General features: G+C 42.2%; 2 protein-coding genes across 3 annotated transcripts; both read left to right on the top strand.

Annotated features, from left to right (window-relative positions):
• Positions 1–2,307: 2,307 nt before the first annotated feature.
• Positions 2,308–7,099, top strand: LOC113297790. 2 transcript variants are annotated; one of them, XR_003333719.1, is made up of 3 exons: positions 2,308–2,454; positions 2,685–3,970; positions 5,577–7,099. XR_003333719.1 is itself a non-coding variant. In XM_026546364.1 (2 exons), the coding sequence occupies exon 1, from the start codon at positions 2,908–2,910 to the stop codon at positions 3,520–3,522; it is 615 nt and encodes a 204-aa protein (XP_026402149.1). In that variant the 5' UTR covers positions 2,308–2,907; the 3' UTR covers positions 3,523–3,970; positions 5,577–7,099. The 2 variants fall into 2 exon arrangements, 1 of the variants encoding a protein (XP_026402149.1); XM_026546364.1 differs by having other exon boundaries at positions 2,308–3,970.
• Positions 7,100–10,971: 3,872 nt separating this feature from the next.
• On the top strand, positions 10,972–12,451 carry LOC113299744. The gene is made up of 3 exons (XM_026548819.1): positions 10,972–11,065; positions 11,142–11,448; positions 12,228–12,451. The coding sequence occupies exons 1-3, from the start codon at positions 11,009–11,011 to the stop codon at positions 12,308–12,310; spliced, it is 447 nt and encodes a 148-aa protein (XP_026404604.1). The 5' UTR covers positions 10,972–11,008; the 3' UTR covers positions 12,311–12,451.
• Positions 12,452–15,085: the final 2,634 nt, after the last annotated feature.

Raw genomic sequence — 15,085 nt, 5'->3', positions numbered from 1 at the left:
CACCAAGTTCCCGCAGGCAAACCATGGGACCAGGGGTCGTATTCGACTGGCTAGGACAGGTTCACAAAGGCAAGAACAACACGGTAGACTTGTGTATGAGTCTGTGATGGTTTTGGGTTTTCTTTGTGCCGGAAATACAGGGAAGAGCAGGTATTGTTACCATTGGAATTCGTTGGTCCGAGATGTGAAATTATAGGATTGTGTTCGAATTGTTGGACATATTTCAGAAGTTAGTAAGGAGACGGAGCTGGGATACCAATTTGTGATAGATTTGGGCAGAGTTTGTTCAAGAAACCAGCCAAAGAGAGGGAGCTGAAACAGTACCATTTGTGAGTGAATAATGAAGATTGGTGGTTGTTGTTGATTTTGTCGAATGGTTAAATGAATGGGTTTGTTCTGAATTCGTAATTGCTTGCAGGGAAGGAGTTGATGTGTGGTCTAAAATGCAATCTGTACATGACCATCACCAATCTGTTCGTGGCATATCAGGTGTTTGTAGAAATGTTCGAATGAGTGGTCCTGTCTTGCAGCATCAGTTCAAGTCTTCTCTCCCTACCGCTGCTCTGGCCATGGTCCAAAGAGGGTTGCCAAGGGTTTAGACAGGATTTTGAAGCCACGAAAGAGAGAGAACCTGGATTGCTCCCAAACAGGAGTTGTAAGATGTTTTAAGCCAAGAAATCAGGTAGAACGAGACCTAGTTCTACTGCCATGTTCATGTCACTAAGCCAGGTGCCTTGCTAAGTCTAGCCGCAGCTAACCAGGTTCTCGAGGATTGTGTTCAATGGGTCAAGAGAGAATTTCGATAAATTAGGGGTTCAAGTTAGTCGGTTTGGGTAAGTTGAGCTAGAATTCAGCTAATATTAAGTATGTTTCTGCCGTGCGATTTAGTGCTGAACGGAGGAGATGAAGAAGTGATTTTAGAAGTCTGTCTGATTCAGGAATGTGGGTGCTTCAGATTCGAAATTGCGGGACAAGGTAGAGCTATAAAAAGGGTTAACCTAAAGCTACACAGAAGACACATCTAATACCCCTCGCGACTGTTTTCCACCACCAACAGGGAGGAGCTTTGGTCCTCTCCAAAATCATCCATCCAGTTCATCTCTTTCATCACCACTGTCATCCCCACCTGCATAACCTTCACCACCAGCATATCACCAAGACTCATACATCACCCGCATATCGCCTGCATCCACTGCATACCATTCCATACCACCTACATCTCCCATCTCACCTGCATATACCCACCACAGTAGCAGTTGGAGTCGGTCATCTGTTAGCAGCAACAGAACATAGCCTGCAGTCCATACTCGAACAACACCAGTTCCATCGCAAGCTCCAATATCAGGCCTTCTTCAGCAATACAGCTACCACTAGAGCACTGCATAGGCCTGAGTTCGCGACCAGCACCAGCAGCAATAACAACTCCACAGTTCACCTCGCCTTACAACATCACCACCAGGCCATACATCATTCACTCCACCTGCTGCTGCGTTGGTTTGCTAGATTGGTTTGCTTGTTTAGTATTATATTTTGTTGTGTTTATAATGAACTCCAGTAGCTAAGCATATTTGATTAGGGACGATTTTGACGTCCGAAACATGAACTCGTATTGATATTTGAAAGGCTTGTTTCTTGCAATTCTATCGTTATTGCTTATTCTCTACCGTGCTAATAATGCTTATGAGTTATTTGTGAATCGTTTAAGTTGCAAATTAAATTGGTTTATGGATGATTCTAATGCTAGTTGAGACCTCTTTGACCCGTAATTGTCTAGAGAATCTTGATACAAGTAGCGATACGTGGATATTGATGATGAGATTTTGTTAAATATTCATGTGTAGAGATTGACACTAGTAGATGAGTCGAGCCTATGTATTTGTCACTAGGAATAGCCTATCTCACATTACTTAATGCACTTGTTTAAGTCACATCTAGAGATCGTACTTCTAGGAAACTTGGCAAGTAGAATCCAGTAGTCGAGCGCTTCCGTGTCTGGTGAACTTAGGAGATAATAACGGAATAGTTGAGCGTACTAACTATTCTAGGGTTGTTAGTAATTGGTAATTGCAGAAACATAGCTATATTGATAAGATTCTTATTTTGTGACCGAGAAAGAACCCTTGATCATTTTCATCCTCATATTTGCATTATTCGTATTCAGAAATTTAATTGGCAACTTAGACTCAACTCTCCCTTAGGAACGAACCTGCTTGTCATTGTACTACTAGTTAGTGTAAGAGAAGTAAGGAATTTATTTTTGCGAGTTCGACACCTCGTCAAAATTGACGTCGTTGCCGGGGAGCAGTCGGTAGTTTGAGTTGTTATTTAATTTTCTGTTTTTGTATATAGTTTTTATTTTTAGCTTTTTAGCTTTTACTAATTTCTCTTTTTAAGAATCTTATTTTCAGGTACCATAAATCATCCTTTTTGCGTGTGCACAATTGGGAACAAGAGGTAAGTCTCTAAATGAGTTGTGTGCATAATATTTCAAGATGTTTCCTTTTGGGAACAACGAATATGGTTCATAAAACCGTACATACTATAGTGATCAATTTAATTCTCATTCTTATGACTTCCAACCATACTTGGGATGTAATCAAAACCAATCTTTTGGATATGATGAACGATCACAAGGATGGGAGGATAGTTGTACTTTTAATCAGTTTAATTCTTGACATGTGCAGATGCTCGATCACATTCTTTATGAGCTAAAGGCAGTAGAACAACTTGGTAACCGGACCTTGTTTCAATGAGTCTAGCCCAACTCCGGATCGTATTTATGATCATTCACCCATTCAAAGGGATGTGATTTGAGCTGGAAACTATGAAAGTGGTGTGTGTCCAAGTTTGGTGGAGCAATCTTCAAATCAAAAATTTGATAGTTTTGTTGAATCTGCTATTCCCGTGATGCAACAGATGCTTCAAACAACAAAACAATTTTGTGAATTTCAGCTGAGTTACAATGAATCACTCCAAGAACTTCAACGGAATATAGACAACATCAGAAATGGCATGAATCAAATTCAAGAAGAGCGGAACAAAGAAGAGGTTCAAACTCATTCTAACATTCCCATGGAAGCCAATATAGAGTATGATGAGTCCGAAGAATACGAATACTTAAATGTTGATAATGATGGTGTAACTAGCTCAACTCTTGATCGTGATAATAATCATTCACCTATTCAAAAGGAAGAAGTTGAGTCTAGAAACACTAAAGTTATTAATGGTAAGACTTATGTTGTGTATGAGAGCGACGATGATTATGACTTCTTTGTGAATAACACCCCTAATTCAGAGATTGTGAATACTTTGAATGAGAAGTCAACTTGTGACGAAGCACATAAGGATTACGACAATTTGCTTATGGAAGATTCTGATTTCTTTTCCGATGAGAAGGACTTGGATATAGAAGAAACTGATGAAGAATGGCTCGTAAAGAGTTTGAATGAGAATATCGATACTTGTGATGTAGGAGAATCAATGGACTTTTTCAGAAGTACTGAGGATCCCGTAATGCGTTAGATTATGCAAGGTTTGTCTAACCCTTTACATGAATCTTTATCTAATGATGATCCTCCCAAACTTGAAGTTGTTTCTTATAAAGTTATTAATCCATCTTTTAGGAAAATACCTCATTTGGGGATGGAATTATGTGCTTCAAAAGTTCTTTCCGAATTTCTTGCTTCCAAATATCCACCATATGTGTTTGAGTCTAATACCATGCAGGTTTGCCAAGACGAACCAATCGAAGGGCCTTCCACTTATGTTTTGTATACACTTCTGAGTGTAGAAAGGACTAAGTGTGGGGGTGACTCTCGTGGGATGATAATTTCATTTTTCCCACCATTTGCTAACATTATTGTGAAGCTTTTGCAATATATGCAGACTGTTCTGTGGGTGGATCCTCAAATTTTCAGATTGTTGATATATGGGGAGTCTATTTTGAATGTTTCTCGTATGCGTCAATCAGGTGAACAATTCCAATTCTTACTTCCTTGTCTTTTTCAAGTATTCCTCTTATTCTTTTTGCAATGGTTTGAAACATTGAGGACAATGTTTGATTTAAGTGTGGGGGTAGGGTATAATATGAACAAAAAAATTGACGTATACAAAACTCCAACTTTTAGAGATTTTTGAACAATTTAGAATGAACACTAGCCTTTCTAAGTAGATGGCATTTTTTCTTGACGGTGAGGTATATATTGGCTGAGTTGGGATTAGATGCCAACTAAATAGCTAGTTTAGTGTTTATCCTCTATTGTTCAGAAATAAGTATGAGTTGGAGTATCAATTTATGTAATTTGTATATAATTTGTAGAGTTTGATGCCTTTAGTTATAGAGAAAAAAATTGCATGATAAACTTCAAAATCTAGAAACGTGTGCCTTCAGGATGACACTAAATAATATAAGTGGATGGAACCATCTTGATTGCAGGGGTTGAGGAACCCATTAACTAAAAAAACAGAGCTCAGGTGTTAGAAATTATATGATAGTTGTTACCATATCTCGGAATCGTCACCATATCACTTTCTGTTTTTATTTTTGCAAACTTTTTTTTTATCTAAGTGATGTGGTGGGTCACTAACATCGAATTGTTATTACTGCTAGGATAAATAGAGTGATTGAGTTACTAAAAAAAAAAGACCAGACCAATCGGAGTATGTATCAAAAAAAAATTAAAAAGAAAAATAGATTGACACTTGGATAGCAATATGTGTATGTTTTCCCTGTTTCCATAGCCTACACAAGCGTGGAACGCATGATCCACGGGAATTACCATGTAATCTGCTGATAAGAAGTATGTGCTTGGATCCAAAAGATCTAATCATGTTGTCAATTCAAAAAAAAAAGTGAAAGAAAAAAGAAAAAGAAAAAAAAAGTTATTATTATTATTATTCAATTAATAAATCGACTGCTGGTTCCCTTGTATTTTCCAGTCGAGTTGATCTAGAATTAAGATTATCGACCACTGGTTCCCTCGTATATGCCAGTTGAGTTGATATTAGAATTCAGACCAGTATCTCAATCCATTAGGATTCATAGGTTCATCTTGGCGGTGACCTTCAGACAGATATGGGAAACACCATTCACTTTAGTCAACATTCACAAACATCTATCTCTATATCCATCTTCTTAATATATTCATGTGTGATTGTGGTTAGTTAGATTCCGAGTATTGTGGTTTGTTCGACTTTCTGAGTAGAGCTTTGTCACCTATATATGAATTGGAGTTGCATCCGGGTACTTCCTCCTATAATCATTTTGGATTTATTCATAGATTGTTCACTGGTAGTTGGAATTTGGAGTAAAAGGTTTTTTAGGTATATCTCTTGTAAACCTTCACGAGACTATAACTCGTCCACTAGGGACACCTAGGGGTTATGCTAAAAGTAACTGTATCCTCAACGTCATGGAGTTGTTGTATTTTAGTTTTGTTTTGTTTGCTCGAGGACTAGCAACGATTAAGTGTGGGGGACTTTGATAAGTGCCTTAATTATATCATTTGAGTGTCAATTTCGTACGTTATTCTTACCTATTTCTCTTGTAAATTATGTATATTATTTGCATTTTATAGGTGTTTTGGAGTCATCGGAGTAATAAAAGAATAAGAAACATTTGCAATCTGGAAAGGAATGTCATTTTAAAGGCGACCATCTGAGGATTGTTAAATACAGATTACAGTTCGGTAAGGGGTGAATCCTCCTGCTTTACATCAAACCTAGGTCGAGCTCAAACAAGACAGATTCTATTTCTTCCTGTCACAACAGCAGCAGCTGCACCAAGTTCTCGCAGGAAAACCATGGGACCAGGGGTCGTATTCGACTGGCTAGGACAGGTTCACAAAGGCAAGAACAACACGGTAGACTTGTGTATGAGTCTGTGATGGTTTTGGGTTTTCTTTGTGCCGGAAATACATGGAAGAGCAGGTATTGTTACCATTGGAATTCGTTGGTCCGAGATGTGAAATTATAGGATTGTGTTCGAATTGTTGGACATATTTCAGAAGTTAGTGAGGAGACGGAGCTGGGATACCAATTTGTGATAGATTTGGGCAGAGTTTGTTCAAGAAACCAGCCAAAGAGAGGGAGCTGAAACAGTACCATTTGTGAGTGAATAATGAAGATTGGTGGTTGTTGTTGATTTTGTCGAATGGTTAAATGAATGGGTTTGTTCTGAATTCGTAATTGCTTGCAGGGAAGGAGTTGATGTGTGGTCTAAAATGCAATCTGTACACGACCATCACCAATCTGTTCGTGGCATATCAGGTGTTTGTAGAAATGTTCGAATGAGTGGTCCTGTCTGCAGCATCAGTTCAAGTCTTCTCTCCCTACCGCTGCTCTGGCCATGGTCCAAAGCAGGTTGCCAAGGGTTTAGACAGGATTTTGAAGCCACGAAAGAGAGAGAACCTGGGTTGCTCCCAAACAGGAGTTGTAAGATGTTTTAAGCCAAGAAATCAGGTAGAATGAGACCTAGTTCTACTGCCATGTTCATGTCACTAAGCCAGGTGCCTTGCCAATTCTAGCCGCAGCTAACCAGGTTCTTGAGGGTTGTATTCAATGGGTCAAGAGAGAATTTCGATAAATCAGGGGTTCAAGTTAGTCGGTTTGGGTAAGTTGAGCTAGAATTCAGCTAATATTAAGTATGTTTCTGCCGTGCGATTTAGTGCTGAACGGAGGAGATGAAGAAGTGATTTTAGAAGTCTGTCTGATTCAGGAATGTGGGTGCTTCAGATTTGAAATTGCAGGACAAGGTAGAGCTATAAAAAGGGTTAACCTAAAGCTACATAGAAGACACATCTAATACCCCTCGCGACTGTTTTCCACCACCAACAGGGAGGAGCTTTGCTCCTCTCCAAAATCATCCATCCAGTTCATCTCTTTCATCACCACTGCATACATCATCTTCATCCCCACCTGCATAACCTTCACCACCAGCATATCACCAAGACTCGTATATCACCTGCATATCGCCTGCATCCACTGCATACTGTGACTACTCGTTTTCCCGTAGTCTACGTAATGTATACAGCTCAGAGTATCAGATGCTAAGTAGTATCGATACCTCTGTTGAACTGATAATGCTAAGTAATAAAAGATATCAAAGATCACAATAATAACTAAGAACACAATATAATGTAAAAGCTTCTAAGTTATCATGAGACACAAGAGATTACGTGGTTCGACTTTTGTCTATGTCCACGGGGTAATGAGTGATTGTTTTGTATTAAGTATGGTGGTTACAAAGATCTTAAATGCTTCCCAAAGTAATAGAGAGAACTCAAGTGGAAGTAAATACTTAAGTTCTAAACATTAAAGAGGTATAAGCTTAAGACTAGATCTTCTCTCATAGATATTGAATGCCCTTAGTTTGTTGGTGAGGCTTGGTATTTATAGCCCCTTCTGCTCCAGGTATATCTTTGGTGCCTATGGGTCCATCGTTTGCTGCTATACTTTTCGTACCAATGGTACCTTCGTTCACCGCGTGCTTTCTCCAGTCGTATTCTGCCATCTCAGCTGACCCACGTTCCTTCGGGAACTTCCCAACCTTAGTACAGGTTGTACCTTCGTTCACCGCGTGCTTTCTCCAGTCGTATTCTGCCATCTCAGCTGACCCACGTTCCTTCGGGAACTTCCCAACCTTAGTACAGGTTGTACCTTCGTTCACCGCCAGCCTCCGCCAATCAGGTACTGCCACATCATCTCTCTTCACGTGCTTTGATTATTCGTGTAGATAAGAGATTTGTGCATTTAATGCTGGTTAGATGTGTCATCTAACTCTGTCCCCTCTCCAGCTGCCCCTTCCTAGACTAGGCTTTACTTTTTCCATCCTGGTCGTAGAAGTATCCCTTCTTGGGATGAGATAAAGCAGATCTACGAAGGTATCCTCTGTTACTCAGGTTTCTCTGCATAGCGAGGGCTACATAATTATCTTGTATGCGTCCACTAAAATCGTGACACGTGCTCCGCATAATATTGGTATTCACAGTTTTCCCCTTTTCTTTCGTATTCTACCGTTTGGTAGGATTGGAAGAAAACTTCCGTTAAGCCGCCATTTTTGCACATACTGATTGGGTGGTCCCTACATGTCCTTTCATGCAATAACTTCCCCTTGAATCTCGGGACATCCAAATTTTTGGATTCTCCAGCCGCCTATAAGAAGGGAATAAAGAGAAGGAATTTTCATTAACTCCTTTTTCTTCTTCGAACTATCGCTCTCCATCTCTTTCATAGAGATTTTTCTCCTGCTGCTAATTGTTCCCTTTCTCCTTCGATTCCTCAAGGCTCTGGTTCAACACTTGGTTGTAAAAGTAAGTGGTTCTTACTCGTTGCCGTTGTTTTCATATTTCTCCATGCTCAATCCTGTATTTCCTTCTTTGATCGCTTGATGTTGCTGTTGTATTTGCATGTGAGGATTCTAGTTCTTTTTCGCTTGTTCATGTTGTATGAGAACTTGGGTTTTATCCCATTTCGTGTTTTGATGACGATTCTGCCATGATTGTTCTTCGTCTGCAACCTTGATTTTGGTGGTGAATGATCCTTGATTATGCCTTACGATGAGTTTAAACCCTCTCTTTGGTTGATTTAATAAAACCCATGCCCAAAGTATACTGTTTTTTTCCCTTTATTTTCTTTTGAAGTGGACTGTGATTTTCGTCCGCCATTGTTGATGGGATGTTCTCCCTGTTGGTGCTAGGAATTAGGAGACTCCCGAAGAAGCCTACGCGTAAGGGTCCGAGGACCTCATCGTCAACTGATCCACCTCCGCGGATGGATCATCCTGATGCTACGCCATCCCCGCGCCCCTGAGGACACTGAGATACCTACTGGCATTGAGATGGCTATGGTTCCTGAGGATGTTGCGGACCCTGAGGTTGAAGAAGTTGTTGTTGAGGACCTTCCACCTCCTCCTCCTCACTATGAGCTTCAGAGGCTTCAATTGCGTGACAAGGATAGCTTCGCTCATCTGTTCATTGCTGAGATCGCCAAGTATTTTCGCCTCCGTAAATTCAAGATCTCATTCGTCAATGGTCCTGATGTTCTCACCGAGTCCCTTATCCGGGATTTTCCTTACGATGAGAATAACCTCCTGATTAGTGTTGGCCAATTGGACGCAGGTATGCTCCTCCCTTTGTTTAGTAGAAAGGATCCCTTCTACTATGACGTTTTATCTACCAGGGATGACCCGGTGAACAAGACTCAGGTCCGAGAAGTTATGCAGTATACTGGTAACTTCTGGCGTGTCCTTCGCGAGAGCTGGTACCGTAGCAAGGGTAAAACAACTCTGGAGTCTTATGATCCCTTTGCTGAGGGGAGGTCTAAGCGAGAGGATTACACCCCCGTCAACTTCAATGCTATGTATGTTGATGCTATTTAGAAGAGTAATCTTCTTCCTTAGAGTGTTATCCCTCGTCGTATCCATGTTACTGCTAAGAAAATCAGGGAAGGTAATAGCCTTCGTCTGTTGGAAGAGATCAATAAGACCGGTTTGACTGTCATCCCTTATTCCGCTAAGCTGCCTTTTCCAAAGTCTGATCGCATCCGCCTTGACCATGATGATAGCTGGGATCGTACTCCTCTTCGTGTGGTCGGTCCTTAGGCCCGGTTTTACTACCGCTGATCCCCACGTTCCCCGCACAACTTTTTCTTTGCCTGAGAAGTATGATGGATATCAGCATTGGGTTTTCAACCCTACTGCTTCTCATGAGGTAACCTTCGTTTTTCCTTGAAGGTTTTTGCTTTGAATGTTTTCGCTTTAGTATCTTTGTTTGATATTCTGATGGCTTTCTTTTGTAGTCTGCCCCTGCTTCGTCTGCTGGAACTGGTCCGGGCTCTGTTGGTAACTCCGTGGCTACCAGGACTAGGAAGAGGAAAGCTCCGGCTGAAACAACTACACCAACACCTGCGGAGGTAAGGATCATTACCATACCTTTGTGTTTGTAAGTTCCTTAGTATCTTGCCCCTGATTCTTAGCTGACGCATGTGTTCTTTCATAGTCTTCCAAGAGAAAGGGTAAGCTGAAGACTGTTATTGATCTTGAGGCTTTGGATGAGGATCCCAAGGCTGTTGGAGAGGTTCCAGATGATGACGACATGGAGGATATCGAGGACACTGGCCTCAACCCTCATTTGGATGATATTGAGGCAGATTTTCCAAGGATATCCCCAGTCCCGTTCGAGCTGGCTCAGTCGAGGGTGAGAATCTCCTTGCTGGTACTAGTGCTCAGTTGGTCGAGCCTGCTAGTGTTCAAGCTCCAACTCCTACTTTGTCTTTGAAGATGCCTTCGTTTTCTGCTCCCGACGGAGCATTGCATGCTGTCTCGGCTACTGCTGAAGCTGTTGTTATGGCTTCCAAGAGTCTTCCTTCATCTCCTTCTACCTCGCTTAAATCAAGTGGTTCGTTTGATAAGGTTGTTACCCCAGCGGTGAGGGTTAGCAGTTCAGACTCTCAGCCGAAGAAGAAGGTTGTGATTTCACTTGCTAGCTTCTCCTCCAATGCTACGCCGACCTCGTTAAGGAGCGCTCAGTCTGTTTCTACTTCCCCTGTTAGCAAAGCTATTGGACCTCCGCCTTCGTCACCAGATTTGACCAGACTGGGTAATCTTCCTTCCGCTGGTGACTTGGACTTAGGTGGTGCTCAAGCCTTTCCTTCAGTTCCTAGCTCATCCACCATGTCGTCTCTTCGTCGTGGTGAGGGCTCAGCAGTTGTGCCCCACGTTCGTTCTCAAGCGATTGAGGGAGTTGTTGTTGAGCCTAGTCAGGGTAAGCTGCCTGAGAACTTGAGTCTTGGTAGTTCTGATGATGCTATCCTCGAAGCCATTCTGCGGGGCTCTAAGGGTCCTTTTTCTGCTGGGGTTGATCACCATCATCTGGGCAGTTCCTTTGAGGTAGCTTCGCAGCTAGATGTGCTATCGGCTCAGTACCGTGCGGCTAAGGACTTGTTCTTTGACCCGGATTGCCTTCGTTCTAGTCAGAGTTTTGGTGAGATCCTTAGGGGTAGTATCCAAGAGATGGAGGCTTTTATGGACGCCTACACCGATTTCCTTCCTCGTCTCTCAGCATTCTCAGTAAGTAATTCTTGCCTTACTGTTTTGCTTCCTGATTTTGGTCCTTCATTCTGCTCTTATACTTCTTTGTTGGCAGCTTTGCAAGCAGATCGATGTTGGTTATACCTTATTCAAGGTCTATAGAGCTAAGTGTACTCACTTGGGTGCTCTGTTGGAAGGTGCTCGTCAAGAATATGCGCTTGCTATCGTGCAACAACCTTCGTCGAGTAATGCTGCTTCTGTTGCTAAGATATCCTCATTGGAGGACGATCTGAGAAAGACTCAGAGATCCCTGGAGGCTTGTCTGCTGGCTCTTGAGAGAGCTAATATTGTTGCCAAGCTTGCTGAAGATGGGAGCAAAGCTGCCGATTCTGCCTTAGCTGCTGAGTCTTCTAAAGACATAGGTTTGTTTTCCTCTTTCTTTACCTTGTCTGTATTATTGCTTGGCTGTATAGTCCTGAGACGACCTATCCCTGCCAGTTGGTGGTTCTGACGAACTTATGCAGCTTCGGGAACAAGTATCCACGTTATCGTCTGATGTTTGGTATTATTAGAAGAAATCAGATAGGTTGATGAACATGACTGTTCACAACGAGGCCCAACTTTCCCTAGAGTCTGCTCATAATGCAGATCTAGTGAAGCAGATGGCTTTGCTTCGCAAGGAGTGTGGTAAAACCCTTAAGTGTAAAGAGAGTCTTATTTAAAAGAAAAGGGAGGATATTTCCTTAGTTGAGAGACGCCTCTCAGCCCAGGAAGTTATCCGCAAGAAGTACCACATAGACTTCGAAGATGCCTGTGCTTCCTTAGCTAAGGTTACTGCAGAATGAAATGTCCTATCTTGTGGGGTTTGTTCTCTTAAAAACAAACTTATCGAGGCTGGCTCCGTGTCTTCTTCCATGTCTCATGCATCTTTAGTAAAAAGGTTAGAAGAGTTAGGGAATGGTTACCAAGCTTTATCCTCTAAGAATGCTTCGTTCCGGATTGATGTTGATGATCTCCGGACGGAACGGGATACCCTCGTGGAAGATCTCGATGCCGCTGAGGTGGATCTTGTTGAGGCTCAACATAGTGTAGAAGAATCCCTTAGCCATGCAGGAGGTAGCTTAGGATACTTATTTTTCCGCAGCACCCTTCGTGTCTTTAATTGCCCCTTTCTTGCTGTTGATACCTTTCGTTTCTGCAGGTCTCCAGGAGCAGCTAGTGGGTGCAAATGCCAAGATTACTCGTCTTGAGGGTCAAATATCTTCGTTGGAGATATCTCGCTAATTTGATGTTGCTGCTAAGTTTAAGGCTGAGGCGCTTCGGCAAGCTAACGATCATCTTAGTGCTTAGATGATGGAGCTTCATCAAAAGTCGGCTTCGGATTTGGAGGTTCAAGCTTCTCAGATGAAGGTGCAGTTCGAGCGTTCGACCATTGATTATATTAACATTTCCTTTGCAGAAGCCGAGCTCCAAGCCAAAGGAGTTGTCTTTCCTCGTATTTCTTATCCTTGATGTGTTCCGTCTCTCTTTAACTGAACTCTTTATTGTGTTATTCCCCCAGCTGAGGGGCCTTTGTTGTCTCCTTTCCTTGAAACAATACTTTGTTATGGTTTGAACCTTTGTCATCTGCAACTTTTAAGACGTGTTAGTCGTATTTTGGTAACACTATTATGGTACCTTTAGTATTGCATGAATATATATATGTAGACGTGTTATGTTTAGTTATTTGCACATTCGAGTTATCACAAGGTGCTAAGGTATTTTAAACTTTGGCGGAACATTCATCATCTTACTCAAGTATCCTTTGGCCAGAAGGTACCGTGGTGGCGAGGGCTCCTACGTGGGTAATAATTTTCCTGTAACCCTACGCGTTCAGCGTGAAGGCTGCTTTACTTCGACAAGGTATCTCTATAGGGGATATCTTACTTTTTCTTACTGCCTCATGAATGGAGCTATCACTCCGAGGATCCGAGTATTCACACACGCGCAGTTGTGCCTTGCCTTGTCTCATCGTCAGTCCTGATGGAGGGTGTCCATTCTAACCCAGTTTGCATTTAATCAAAATAGACTTTTTCTTAGCAAAAAGTTTCTTTCGTTGATTAGTAAGGTTTATAATACCTTTGGTCAGGGATAGAACATGGTGGGTCGTTGCCCCTTCCCTTCTTCTCCTGAATAATAACCATTCACTTACGGGTAGTATTTCTTTAGGTATATTGCGTTCCAAGGGTGTTGTAATTCTTCACCTTTGAGGTTCCTTAGGTAGTATGATCCTTTCTCGGCAATGTCATGTATGATGTAGGGCCCGTCCCATGTCGGAGCTAGCTTACCCCACTCCTTCTTCCTTTGATATGGCGGTATCTGTCGTAGCACGTATTCTTCGACTACAAAGTTCCTTGGGATAACCCGTTTGTAATATTCGCGAGCTAGCCTTCGTTGATGGTTTACAATCCTTTGCAATGCCACTTCTCGCCTTTCTTCAAGATCATCGATATTTTCTAGCATTAGGTCCGTCGTCAGGTTCTTTTCCCATGCCTCCATTTTTGTTGTTGGGAGTATTATCTTCGTTGGGATGACCGCTTCGGCTCCGTAGGTTGGCAAAAATGGGGTTTATCCCGTAGCCTCCCTTCTTGTAGTTCGGTAGGCCCAAAGGACATTGTGTAGCTGCTCGCACCATCTCTTCTTGTATGCTCCCAGCTTCTTTTTCAAGTTCATTGCTATCGTCTGGTTAGTCGCCTCTGCTTTTCCATTGCTCTTAGGGTATATCGGAGTGAACTTGTTTTTCTGAATGTTGAAAGTATTGAACAACATGTCTATGTTCTTTCCTTCCAACTGCTTGCCATTGTCAGAGATGGCGGCTGGTATTCCAAACTAGCAGATGATTTTCTCAAACAAGAACTTAAAGACATCTGTGTCCCTAATTCTTGCCAAAGCCCTTGCTTCCACCCACTTGGTGAAGTAATCCGTAGCCACGATAAGGTATTTTCTTTTTGATGTTCCCTCTATCAAGGGTCCAACAAGATCAACCCCCCATTTGACAAACGGCCATGGTATGATGACTGAGTTGAGCTCCGTTGCTGGTGCTTTAATCTTCCTGGAAAAGCGTTGGCATCTTTCGCAACGCTTAGCCACGTTCTTTGGATCTTCGTCCATGCTTAGCCAATAGCATCCTTGCATCTTGGCTTTGATCGCCAAGGACCTTCTTCCACTATGGTTGCCAGCTTCTCCGCTGTGTATATCATGCAGTGTTTTCCTACCTTCGGTTTGTGAGAGGCACCGCATTAGAGGTCCAAGAAATGACCTTCTATACAGTATTCCATCACGTAGGCTGTACACCGCCGCCTTTGATTCAAGTTTCCGAGCTTCTTTGACATATGTCGGTAAGGTACCTTTGTCAAGGTACTGGTGAATTGGGGTTCTCCAATCATCTTCCGCTTCGTCTTAGTTGCTTCCGTATGACATGGATTGATCTTTGTCAGACTCGTCAGCTTCGTTATCCATCTCTTCTATTCCTTCGTCTTCTTTTTCTTGTTCTGCTTCTCTCATGGCTCAAGTTTGGACGGCCAAGGTTTCCTCAACGCCTGAGATTGGACCTTCTATCGAGGGTTCATATATCCTCCTTATTTGTATGGAGGTGGTGCTTTTATCCCTCAGCATTGATGATATGAATGCTAAGGCATCTGCGTGTCTGTTGTCTTTCCGACAGACATGTCTGAATGTGACCTTGTTGATTTTTGACGAATGCTCTTGTGTTAACTTTAGGTATGAATACAATATTGGATCCAGAGTTTGATATTTGAGCTCGATTTGTCTAATGACCAGCTGTGAGTCACTAGTCAAACGAACATATGATAAGCCTAGCTCCTGTGCAAAGCGTAGACCGTGTATGACCGCCTCGTACTCCGTGATGTTATTAGTGTATTGTTCGAATTCTAACCTGAATGCATAGATGAGTCGGTCTCCAGTAGGGGTTGTAATTACAACCCCTATGCCTACGCCTTCTCCGTTGGAGGAGCCATCTACGAATATCTCCCACCTTCGTGAATTTTGTGGTTCCAAGAG

Source organism: Papaver somniferum, chromosome 7 (genome assembly GCF_003573695.1).
Source record: "Papaver somniferum cultivar HN1 chromosome 7, ASM357369v1, whole genome shotgun sequence".
Classification (NCBI taxonomy): domain Eukaryota; kingdom Viridiplantae; phylum Streptophyta; class Magnoliopsida; order Ranunculales; family Papaveraceae; genus Papaver; species Papaver somniferum.
Note: the sequence above shows the minus strand (reverse complement) of the source record. Positions and strands in the feature narration are given on the sequence as shown.